Consider the following 13,395-nt stretch of genomic DNA (forward strand, 5'->3'; position numbering starts at 1 on the left):
ATATATATATATATAGACAAAGTCAAAGATGCAAGACGATACTTTGAATGCGAGTCATTGCAGGTAATTAAGTCTTTACAGGTCCTGACAGAGCATCTGGAGAGAGGGATAATCACAGGTTAAAGAGGTGTGAATTGTCTCAAGCCTGGACAGTTGGTAGGATTTTGCAAGCCCAGGCCAGATGGTGGGGGGTGAATGTAATGCGTCATGAATCCAAGGTCCTGGTTGAGGCAGTACTCATGTGTGCGGAACTTGGCTATAAGTTGCTGCTCGGCGATTCTGCTTTGTCGCACATCTGAAGGCCACCTTGGAGAACGCTTACCCAAAGATCAGAGGCTGGATGCCCTTGACAGCTGAAGTGTTCCCCGACTGGAAGGGAACATTTCTGCCTGGCGATTGTCGAGTGATGTCCGTTCATCCGTTGTCGCAGCCCTGCATGGTCTCGCCAATGTACCACGCCTCGGGACATCCTTTCCTGCAGCGTTTGAGGTAGACAACGTTGGCTGAGTTGCACGAGTATGTACCACGTACCTGGTGGGTGGTGTTCTCACGTGCAATGGTGGTACCCATGTCAATGACCTGGCACGCCTTGCAGTGATTGCCATGGCAGGGTTGTGTGGTGTCATGTTCGCTGTTCTGAAGGCTGGGTAGTTTGCTGTAAACAATGGTCTGTTTGAGGTTGCGCGGTTGTTTGAAGGCAAGTAATGGGGGTGTGGGGATGATCTTGGCAAGATGTCGGTCTTCATCGATGACGTGTTGAAGGCTGCGAAGATGATGTCGTAGTTTCTCCGCTCTGGGGACGTACTGGACGACGGAGGGTACTCAGTCGGTTGTGTCCCGTTTGTCTTCTGAGGAGGTCGGTGCGGGATTTTGCTGTGGCGCGTTGGAATTTTCGATCGATGAGTCGAGCGCCATATCCCGTTCGTACAAGGGCATCTTTCAGATGTCTGTTACGCTCCTCCTCGCCTGAGCAGATCCTGTGAATACAGAGGGCTTGTCCATAGGGGGTGGCTTCTTTAATGTGGTAGGATTAAATGTGCAAGACATGCCAGATCATCGACATGGGTACCACCATTACATGCGAGAACACCACCCGCCAGGTACGTGGTACATACTCGTGCAACTCAGCCAACATTGTCGACCTCATACGCTGCAGGAAAGGATGTCCCAAGGCGTGGTACGTTGGTGAGACCATGGCAGACGCTGCGACAACGGATGAACGAACATCACTCGACTATTGCCAGGTAGGAATGTTCCCTTCCAGTCAGGGAACACTTCAGCAGTCAAGGGCATTCAGCCTCTGATCTTTGGGTAAGCATTCTCCAAGGTGGCCTTCAGGACGCGCGACAATGCAGAATCGCCGAGCAGAAACTTATAGCCAAGTTCCGCACACGAGTACGGCCTCAACCGGGACCTTGGATTCATGTCGCATTACATTCACCCCCCACCATCTGGCCTTGGCTTGCAAAATCCTACCAACCGTCCAGGCTTGAGACAATTCACACCTGTTTAACCTGTGATTTTCCCTCTCTCCAGTTGCTCCGTCTGGATCTTTAAAGACTCGCATTCAAAGTATCGTCTTGCATCTTTGACTTTGGCTATGTGTGTGTTTCTGGAACCCACCTCTTCATTCACCTGAGGAAGGAGCTGTGCTCCGAAAGCTAGTGATTCAAAACAAACCTGTTGAACTTTAAACTGGTGTTGTAAGACTTCTTACTATTATTTTCACAGATGTGAGCGTTTGGACAAACATGAGCTGCTCAGAGAGTACCATCATGGATTTGTAAAGAGTATGTCAGTTAACAAATCTAGTTGAATGTATTGAGCTATCTAACATCGCAGATAATGATGTATTTACATGCATTTCCAGGGGTATTTGACAAGATTTCATACAATTGGCTGTTAACAAAAACAAGAGTGCATCGAATTGGAGGCAACCTATTGTCCTGGACAGTGAATTGGTTAGGAGGTACGAAACAGAGAGCAGGGATAATGCATATACATTCAAATAGTCAGGATCGAACTAGTGATATAACTATCTACTCCAGGGCCCTGGACCAGGGCCATAGCTACATTTATAAGTGACTTGGATAAAGGAATAAAGATTTGTAAATCCAAGTTTGCAGATGAAATTACATTAAGTGACACAGGAAATCGTACAGGTGGAAGAAAAATGTTACAATGAGACAATCATTGATTAAGGTGAGTGGGCAAACCAATGACTGGTGCAGCTGAGTGTGGCAAAACTTGAAGCCATCTATTTTGACAGATATTTGGGGGTTCAAATGCAAAATTCTCTAAAAGTAAATGGAAAGGCACAAGAAATTTAAAAAGCTAATGGAATGTGAGGTTTCATCTCAAGAGGACTGGAATACAAAAGGATGGAAGTTATGTTACAGTCACACAGGGCTCAAGATTGAGACTACTCCGTTCTGGCTCATCTCTCTTGAGAAGCAATTTTCCTCCACTGCCAAACGATGACAATAAGTTAACATTTAATCGAGTCAATTTGGCAACTATTGGAGTGTTATCCTCCCCAGACCACCTTTCCAGTCACTTCTTGCAATTGATCCTGAGAGGTACTTACTGTGATGAAAAGGCACCCCCTTTCTGACTTGTCCTGTATTCTGAATTTTAAGGAGTGAAAGTGAAAAGATTATACCATTTTTAAACTATTAACTGCACGCTCACCTCAATGTCTTCCTGGCCTGGCATAAATATTAATATGTCACCCGGGACAGTTGATAGGTGAATCTGAAGAGCCTGTTTAACTCCTCCTTCCACATAATCCTCTGTGGGAGTCTATAAAAATACACAGAAACAAAGCACGGCCATAAGTAGCACATAACACATCAGTCAAAGTCAAGAATTAAACCATTCAAACTCAACTCTTGGATCTATTTAGACCGCCTATGCCAAACTTTCGAAACAGTTTTCTTTTACCATTTTGGTTCTTTGGCTTATGGGCAGCTGGAACCGGAGAACAGCAAAAGTGGCCAATCTTATTAATTTAGTAAATACTTGTTGATCTCGCATGGCATTTCACACAGACAATATTGGTGGATTTATACATTCATAATTACACTGGGACATGAACTGCCTTATGCAGTTTTCTTAAAATGTGATTCTAGTTAATAAATTAATAATGAAATTAAATATGGTGATTAACTTAGGAATCAAAAATTTAGTGAACAAATTAGAAAAGGGAATAAGGAACTGACTGAATAGTGAAACTGCTTTTGAACTGCTGCTGGGTTCACTTGTTGGGATCAATGGTGGATTTACTGATGAGGTGTGCTGTTGGGAATTAGTATTAAGTTTGTTGGTAATTTGCATCAGCAAACCTAAGAATAGTCCATTAATGGCCTCATCTAAATAATTAATGAAAATTACGAATAGCTACCATCTCAACAGTGTCCTGTGGAGCTCATGACCAGCTTTCATTCTGATCCTCTCGCATGTATGATATCCCTCTGTTTAACTGATTTCATCAGTTATCTACTCACTGTAATGTCTGTCCTACAATGCCATATGATTTAATTTTTGTTCCATGAGTTATTAATGACAGCCTTTGGAAACTGAAGTATAAAACTGCAGCAAATTTTTGGCAGTGCATAAATAACAAAACAGGCTGGCAAGGACTCAGACATAGGCAGTTAGCAGTTAGCTCCCATCACTGGCACAGTGGTTAGTTCGCAACACAGCCTCACAGTGCCAGGGATACACGTACAATTTCAACCTTGGGGGACTGTCTGTGTGGGGTTTGCACGCTCTCCCCGTGTTTGCGTGGTTTCCTCTGGGTGCTCCGGTTTCCTCCCACAGTCCAAAGATGTGCAGATTAGGTGGATTGGCTATGCTAAATTGCTCCATCATATCCAAAGATGTTCAAGTAAAGTGGGGTTGCAGGAGAATGAGCAGAGGTAGGGTACACTTTCAGAGGGGCGATGCAGACTTGATGGGCCGAATAGCCCCCTTTTGTAATGTAGAGATTCTATGATTGTGATGAACTTGCTGTGAGAAGGGGAAGGATCCTGTGACTGCAGTCCACATAGATACCAATGACACAGGTGGATCTACGAAAGAGGCCCTGCTGAGGAGTATGAGGGTTAAATTAAAAAGCAGAGCCTCAAAGATAACACTGTTTGGATTTCCAACTGAGCCACAAGCAAGGTAAATCAGATTAGCGTATTAAGTGTGTGGTTGAAAGATTGGTGTAGGAGAAATGGGTATCAATTCACAGGGCACGACACGGCACCAGTATTGGGGAAGTGGGAGCTGTACTGTTGGGATGATCTTCACCTGAACCATGGCTGGACGAGTGTGCTGACAAGTCATATAACGAGAGTGGTAGAGAGGCCTTTAAATTAAATAGTCGGGGCAAAGGATCAAGTGTGGGAAAATGCTATAATTTAATTAGAGAAGATGAGGCAAGCAAGGGAAATTATGATCAGAGCATGGCAGGAAGGAATAGATGTACAAACCTAAGATGCACCAACAGATAAGGCTAAAGGTTACAAAAATAGTAAGAAGGCAGAGCTAGAGGTTCTGTATCTGAATGCACTCGTAACAAAACTGATGAATTGGCAGTGCAAATAAAAAGAAATATGTATGAACTGATAGCTATTACAAAGACACAGTTGCAGGATGGCAAGGACTGGGACCTGAATGTTCAGAGCACGACATTTAGGAAACACAGGAAGCTAGGACAATGTAGAGGGGTGGCTCTGTTAGGTCAGGATGCCATTTTTACAATAGAGAGAGATGAGCGTAGTACTGGAGATCATGATTCTGAATAAGTTTGGGGAGAGATTAAAAATAGTAAAGTTAAGAAGTCACTTGTGGGAGCAATTTATAGGGCCCCCCTAATGGGAACCACACTGTAGGACGGCCTATACAGAAAGAAAGGGGCCTTGTGAGAAAGGTACGGCAATAATCAGACGATTGCAAGTTACATGCAAATTGAACGAATCAGATAGGCTAAAGTAGCCTGGATGATGAGTTTATCGAGTGTGTTTTCAGGACAGTTTATTACAGAAGCACGTGTTAGCACCAACCAGCGAGCAGGTCACACTACATCTGGAAATGTGCAACTAGATCTAGTGATGTGCAATGAGACAAGATTAACTAATGACCTCACCATGAAGGAAACTGTAAAGAGCAGTGATCCTAATATGATTGAATTTCACATTCAGCTTGAGGGAGAGAGGAGTGGATTTAAACTAAAATAAGGCCAATTATGGGCGCAAGGAAACTCAGCTGGCTAAAGTCAAGTGAACTAGGAAATTAGGTTAAGGGGTAAGTCCATGGAGATACAGTGCCAGACATTTAAGGAGACATTTCAGAATACTCAGAAAATATATATTCTAGTGAAAAAGAAAGGCGAAGGGAAGGATGCACCATCCGTAGCTAAGGAAGTTAAAGACCGCATCAAATTGAAAGAATAAGGACATTATTCTGCAAAGATGTGTGGCAGGTCAGAAGATTGGACAGAACGTAAGGTATAGCAAAGAATTAAATCAAAGCTTTAAAAGGAGAGGAAAATTTAACATACAAGATGGCTAGCTAGAAATACAAAAACAAATAATAAGAGTTTCCACAGGTATTTTAAAAGGAAAAGAGTAAGTAAAGTAAGCGTTGGTCCTCTTGAGAGTGTGTCTGGGGAACTGATAATGGAAAATAAGAATATGGCAGTTGATTGACCAGATATTTTTTGCCCAACTTCACTATTATAGGATACAGGTAACATCCAGAAATAATTGTGAATCAGGGGGTGAAAGGGAGGGGGAACGTAAAATAATTATAAGAGAAAAGGCACCAAGAAAGTTAATGGGGCTCGATGGAATGCACTTCCAGAGAACCAGTGGAAACTCGATGGGCTGAATGGCCTCCTTCTGCACTGTAGATGTTCTGTGACTTCAGCGTAGAGTTTCAAAAAAGTGGCTGCCGTGATAGTAGATGCACTAGTTTTAGTTCTGGATAGGTTCCACCAGATTGGAAAATAGGCAGTTAGCTGAACATCTGTTATAGGGAAATTGCTGGAATCCATGAGTAAAGAGGTTATAGCAGGGCACTTAGAAAACCTCTATACAATCAGGCAGAGTCAACATAGTTTTGTGAAATTTATTGGACTTCTTCTGAGTAAGTAACAAGCAACCTTGGTAAAGGTGAACCAGTGGATGTGTGGTACTTAAGATTTCGAAAAGGCATTTGACAAGGTGGCACATCAAAGGTTATGATGCAAAGTAATAGCTCATGGTGTAAAGGATCGCATATTAGCATGGATAGAGAATGGGTCAGCGAACAGGAAACAGAGAGTAGGCGTAAATGGGTCATTTTCAGGTTAGCAAGATGTGATGAGTGGAGTGCCACAGAGAATAGTGCTGGGGCCTAAACTATTCACAATTTATATCACTGACTTAGATAAAGGGGTGTAATGCATGGTTGCAAAGTTTGCTGATGACACAAAGAAAGGTAGGAAAGTAAATTGTGCAGAGGACACAAGGAGCCTGCAAAGGGACATAGATAACGGAGTGTGCAAAATTTTGACAGATGGAGTATAATGTGGGAAAATGTGATCCACCTTGGCAGGAAGAATAGAAAGTAGCATATTATTTAAATGGTACGAGAGTGCAGAACTCTTGAGTTACAGAGGGATCTAGGTGTCCAGGTATATGAATCACAGAAAGTTAGCATGCAGGCACAGCACAAGATTAAAAAGGCAATGGAATGTTGTCATTTATAGCAAGGGGAATCAAATATAAGCAGATGTTATTACAGGACAATGGTGAGACCACATCTGCAATGCTGTGTACAATTTTCGGATATAGATGTGTTAGAAGCAGTTCAGAGAAGGTTCACTCGACTGACACCTGGGATGGGGGTGTTGCCTGATGAGGCTAGGTTGGACAGGTTGGGCCTGTCTCCCCTAGATTTTAGAGGAGAGGTGATCTTAATGAAACATACAAGATCCTGGGGGAATTTCACAAGGTAGATGCAGAAAAGATGTTACCCCTTGTGGGAGAGACTAGAACTAGACGGCACAGTTTAAAAGGGGGTCTCCTGTTTAAGGAGATGAGAATAATTTTTTTTCTCTCAAGAGGGTTGTGAATCCTTTGAACTCTCTTACCAAGAGTGGGTGGAGACAGGGTTACTGAATAATTTTATGGCAATGCTACGTAGCTTCTTGACTAACAAGGGACCAAATGTTATTGGGTGTAGGCAGAATGTGGCGTTGAGGCCACAATCTGATCAGCCATGCTTTTATTGGATGGTGGAGCAGGCTAGAGGGACACAATGGTCTATTCCTCTTCCTCGAGTTGGTACCTGGGACTTCAATGTTGTGGCCATTTCGGAGACATGGATAGAGCAGGGACAGGAATGGTTGTTGCAGGTGCCGGGATTTAGATATTTCAGTAAGCTCAGGGAAGGTGGTAAAAGAGGGGGAGGGGTGGCATTGTTAGTCAAGGACAGTATTACGGTGGCAGAAAGGACGTTTGATGAGGACTCGTCTACTGAGGTAGTATGGGCTGAGGTTAGAAACAGGAAAGGAGAGGTCACCCTGTTAGGGGTTTTCTATAGGCCTCTGAAAAGTTCCAGAGATGTAGAGGAGAGGATTGCAAAGATGATTCTGAATAGGAGCGAAAGCAACAGGGTCGTTGTTATGGGGGACTTTAACTTTCCAAATATTGACTGGAAACGCCATAGTTCGAGTACATTAGATGGGTCCGTTTTTGTCCAATGTGTGCAGGAGGGTTTCCTGACACAGTATGTAGATAGGCCAACGAGAGGTGAAGCCATATTGGATTTGGTACTGGGTAATGAACCAGGACAGGTGTTAGATTTGGAGGTAGGTGAGCACTTTGGTGTTAGTGACCACAATTCGATTACGTTTACTTTAGTGATGGAAAGGGATAGGTATATACCGCAGGGCAAGAGTTATATCTGGGGGAAAGGCAATTATGATGCGATGAGGCAAGACTTAGGATACATCGGATGGAGAGGAAAACTGCAGGGGATGGGCACAATGGAAATGTGGAGTTTGTTCAAGGAACAGCTATGCGTGTCCTTGATAAGTATGTACCTGTCAGGCAGGGAGAAAGTGGTCGAGTGAGGGAACCGTGGTTTACTAAAGCAGTCGAAACACTTGTCAAGAGGAAGAAGGAGACTTATGTAAAGATGAGACATGAAGGTTCAGTTAGGGCGCTCGAGAGTTACAAGTTAGCTAGGAAGGACCTAAAGAGAGATCTAAGAAGAGCCAGGAGGGGACATGAGAAGTCTTTGGCAGGTAGGATCAAGGATAACCCTAAAGCTTTCTATAGATATGTCAGGAATAAAAGAATGACGAGGGTAAGAGTAGGGCCAGTCAAGGACAGTAGTGGGAAGTTGTGCATGGAGTCCGAGGAGATAGGAGAGGTGCTAAATGAATATTTTTTGTCAGTATTCACACAGGAAAAGGACAATGTTGTCGAGGAAAATACTGAGATTCAGGCTACTAGACTAGAAGGGCTTGAGGTTCATAAGGAGGAGGTGTTAGCAATTCTGGAAAGTGTGAAAATAGATAAGTCACCTGGGCCGGATGGGATTTATCCTAGGATTCTCTGGGAAGCTAGGGAGGAGATTGCTGAGCCTTTGGCCTTGATCTTTAAGTCATCTTTGTCTACAGGAACAGTGCCAGAAGACTGGAGGATAGCAAATGTTGTCCCCTTGTTCAAGAAGGGGAGTAGAGATAACCCCGGTAACTATAGACCAGTGAGCCTTACTTCTGTTGTGGGCAAAATCTTGGAAAGGTTTACAAGAGATAGGATGTATAATCATCTGGAAAGGAATCATTTGATTAGAGATAGTCAACACGGTTTTGTGAAGGGTAGGTCGTGCCTCACAAACCTTATTGAGTTCTTTGAGAAGGTGACCAAACAGGAGGATGAGGGTAAAGCAGTTGATGTGGTGTATATGGATTTCAGTAAAGCGTTTGATAAGGTTCCCCATGGTAGGCTACTGCAGAAAATACGGAGGCATGGGATTCAGGGTGATTTAGCAGTTTGGATCAGAAATTGGCTAGCTGGAAGAAGACAAAGGGTGGTGGTTGATGGGAAATGTTTAGACTGGAGTCCAGTTACTAGTGGTGTACCACAAGGATCTGTTTTGGGGACACTGCTGTTTGTCATTTTTATAAATGACCTGGAGGTAGAAGGATGGGTGAGTAAATTTGCAGATGACACTAAAGTCGGTGGAGTTGTGGACAGTGCGGAAGGATGTTACAAGTTACAGAGGGACATAGATAAGCTGCAGCGCTGGGCTGAGAGGTGGCAAATGGAGTTTAATGCAGAAAAGTGAGAGGTGATTCATTTTGGAAGGAATAACAAGAAGACAGAGTACTGGGCTAATGGTAAGATTCTTGGCAGTGTGGATGAGCAGAGAGATCTTGGTGTCCGTGTACATAGATCCCTGAAAGTTGCCACCCAGGTTGAGAGGATTGTTCAGAAGGCGTATGGTGTGTTAGCTTTTATTGGTAGAGGGATTGAGTTTCGGAGCCATGAGGTCATGTTGCAGCTATACAACACTGGTGCGGCCGCATTTGGAGTACTGCGTGCAATTCTGGTCGCCGCATTATAGGAAGGATGTGGAAGCATTGGAAAGGGTGCAGAGGAGATTTACCAGAATGTTGCCTGGTATGGAGGGAAGATCTTATGAAGAAAGGCTGAGGGACTTGAGGCTGTTTTCGTTAGAGAGGTTAAGAGGTGACTTAATTGAGGCATACAAGATAATCAGAGCATTGGATAGGGTGAACAGTGAGAGCCTTTTTCCTCGGATGGTGATGTCTAGCACGAGGGGACATACCTTTAAATTGAGGGGAGATAGATATAAGACAGATGTCAGAGGTAGGTTCTTTACTCAAGAGAGTGGTAGGGGCGTGGAATGCCCTGCCTGCAACAGTAGTGGACTCGCCAACACTAAGGACATTCAAATGGTCATTGGATAGACATATGGACAATAAGGGAATAGTGTAGATGGGCTTTAGAGTGGTTTCACAGGTTGGCGCAACATCGAGGGCCGAAGGGCCTGTACTGCGCTGTAATGTTCTATGTTCTAATTCATGGGATAATGCTAGAAATGTATATTTTATCTGCTAATGCTGAAAACTAAGTATAGCACAGGAAGTATTGCATAATTTATAAGTGGCATTATTATAAAAGTGAACTGTTTGTGGCATTGTTAACAGTTAGTTGGATTAAATGATGGTTTATAACATTTGATATTATAAGAGATGTCATGAACACTGCATTACTGTGCTAATAAATGGGAGTTGTGTCTCTTCAAAATTAGAAAATGCAACTATTGTTAAAAGACTCAAGTCAACTGTTTGAAGTCAGTTTAATTGCTTTATAACCTGCAAGTCAGAACCCGACTTGGAATGATTAACTTTCATTCGTTCTTTAAAAAATAAATACCATAGATACTGGCCATAGACAATTAGACTCTCGTGTTAATAAGGAATTTGATATTGGTACTATTGGTGCAAGACGTTTCTCTACATTAGAAATATTTGGTTTTGAATACTTTTTACACAAGGAAGCAAAGAAAATGTTATATGTGCAAACAAAATATGACCACAGTGTAACTGTTGCGTGCCACACACAAGACTGCATACACATGTATTACTATTGTGATAAGCTGCAGCACAGAGCTGCTTTCAAAAGTTAATATTGTGAATAAAAATTAATGTTCATGTATTAATTAATGGCTTCAAAAAGTTCTCTCAAAATTAGTTAGTTTTGGAATTTCACAGTAAAATTCCATAGCCACTGCACCTCAAGCATTCTCAATATATTGTATTGTATTGCAAAAACATGTTTAGTAGATGGGACTGACAGTGCAGAAGGAGGCCATTCAGCCCATCGAGTCTGCACCGGCCCATGGAAAGATCACCCTACCTAAGCCCACACCTCCACCCTATCCCGTACCCCACCTAACTTTTTTGGACACCAAGGTCCATTTAGCATGGCCAATCCACCTAACCTGCACCTTTTTGGGCTGTGGGAGGAAACCGGAGCACCCGGAGGAAATCCACGCAGACACGGGGAGAACGTGCAGACTCCGCACAGACAGTGGCCCAAGCCTGGGACCCTGGAGCTGTAAAGCAACTGTGCTACAATGCCGCCACCACTGGCTTTGTACGTTTTCTTTAATTGCATATTGTTAAATAACTATTTTTATATGTACACACACAAATATATGGTCAATAAACATCTAAAGTAATTGTATAATATCCTGTACTCAGTATTATTTTTTTTTAAATATTTTTATTCTCCTTTTTCACATTTTCTCCCAAATTTAGACCCACCAACAATAAACAATAATCAGTAACAAATGCAATGTCAATCTCCATATCAACAACAATCCCATCCTCCCACCAAACCCTTCCAGCAGTCCGCATGTTAACATAAACAAACAACAAACAGGAATCACCCAGTCACCATTAACACATACAGTCCTGTCCCCCGTCCCCCCACCACCACCACCTATGTTCCATGTAATCCAATTCTCGAATGTACATAATGAATAACGCCCATGAATTGTAGAACCTCTCCATCCTTCCCCTCAGTTCAAATTTGACCTTCTCTAGAGTCAAGAATTCCAGCAGGTTCCCCCGCCACACCAGGGCACAGGTTGGAGAGGTTGATCTCCATCCCAACAGGATCCGCCTTTGGCCGATCAATGAGGCGAAGGCTACAACATCTGTCTCCGTATTCGTTTCCAACACCGGCTGGTCCGACACCCCGAATATGGCCACCCGAGGGCCCGGGTCCAGTTTCACGTGCACCACTTTAGAGATTACCCGAAAAACTTCCTTCCAGTAATCCTCCAGCTTTGGACAGGACCAAAACATAGCCCCGTAAACCGCCGACACTACCTCCTTCTCCAGTCCTCCTGTCGTCAGACCCCAACCAAGTGTGTTGTTACTTGTTACTGGGCTCTGGGTGCTATGGGGAAGTGAATCATTGACGGCCAGGGGGGGGGGGGGGGGGGGGTTGGGGTCATGGGGTTCGCATTTGCGCGGAACCGGATACAAATTACAATAATGACGAAAAACACGTATGACGTCGTCATTGTTATCTTCTTTTCCCTTCTTCTCTTCCTCTTTTTCTTCCCCTGGAGTTCCTGAGGTTCCGGAGTTCTATGGACGCAAGCATAATATCCATTACTATCTTGTGTAATATCTTGAATGTTAGCATGTCTGTCTTTTAGTGCCAATTTCCCTTTATAATTTGTCACCATGTGTGACTCCCTCATTTTTATTTTTAAACCGAAAATTTGGACTAGACATCTAAGAAAATACTGCCGTACTGCGAGCCGTCTCGCAGCCTGTGTGATTTACCATCCTAGTGTTTGAGGATGTAAATAGCAGAGGGAAGCAACCATAGGTTGCCAAAACCAAACAAAAGAATTTTGAATATAATGAGCCAAAAATGGGGTGCGGCTGACCAGAGGGGGGTCCTCAGGCAGGGCGGTACCAATGCCGTTTCTCCACTGCCTGAGCAACCGGCAAGAACGGGCAAAAATGTAGTCATCGTGGTATGTTGCTGTAAAGGTTCTACCATCGAACCAGAAGAGCAGTTATGAACGGGGGCTGGCAAGCTCTCAGCGGTTTCTGCCGATAAGCGTGCTGGCAAGTTTTCACAGGTTTCTGCCGACAAATATGGCGTGTGGCCGTGGAACCTCCGAGTTTACAAACAACAGTTAACGATAACATTAACGAACAAACACTGAACAACATGCTGCAGGTTCCATCAGAAAGAACACCGTTTCTCCCAAGCGGTTCCTTTTAAAACATCATCTGGACACCTCAGTTATCAGTTGCAAACAGGGTCGCAAAGGGGTTCTCGTTTTGGGAGTCAGACTCAAAGTCATCCTCTTCTCCCGGATGCCATACTCTGGAATGGATGAGTATTGATAAAGCTGCATGGTGTGACTTTGGGTCCATCTCGTTGTTTCGGACGAGCCTGTATGAATTGTCACAATGCCAAAAAGTTGTGTCTAATTCTGTGGGGACGGAGTCGGGGTCGTAATCGTAGGGCGGTGGTCTTTGGTGAGGTTTGTTGAGGAATGTGATCAGGAAGGGATCACTCGAATCGTGGTCAGATTCGCTGGGTGTGGGTCCTGTTGCATGGGGATAGTAGGGAGGCCAGCTGTGGCTATTCTCTGTGTCACAGTCGCTGTCGCTGCTGTCTGTGGGCGTTCCGGGGCGGAGTCTAGAGTTCGGGGGTGGCGTCGAGGTCGAGTCCGTGGATGGGGTGGGCGTGTTGGGGGAGGGTAGGGATACGTTGGCTGTGGGCAGGGCGTGGTCTGCTGCGTCGAGCATGATGTGGTGTGTGTGGTTAGACTGCGAGCCATATG

At 44.0% G+C, this 13,395-nt stretch overlaps 1 protein-coding gene across 1 annotated transcript in view; it reads right to left on the bottom strand.

Moving 5' to 3' along the window:
• dhx38 (DEAH (Asp-Glu-Ala-His) box polypeptide 38) overlaps nt 1-13,395 on the bottom strand; it is a 223,892-nt gene that overhangs the window by 98,522 nt on the left and 111,975 nt on the right. The window contains exon 16 of the mRNA XM_072517951.1: nt 2,692-2,802. Within this exon, the coding sequence (XP_072374052.1) occupies nt 2,692-2,802 (111 nt within the window). The remainder of the gene's footprint in view (nt 1-2,691; nt 2,803-13,395) is intronic.

Source organism: Scyliorhinus torazame, chromosome 10 (assembly GCF_047496885.1).
Source record: "Scyliorhinus torazame isolate Kashiwa2021f chromosome 10, sScyTor2.1, whole genome shotgun sequence".
Taxonomy (NCBI): domain Eukaryota; kingdom Metazoa; phylum Chordata; class Chondrichthyes; order Carcharhiniformes; family Scyliorhinidae; genus Scyliorhinus; species Scyliorhinus torazame.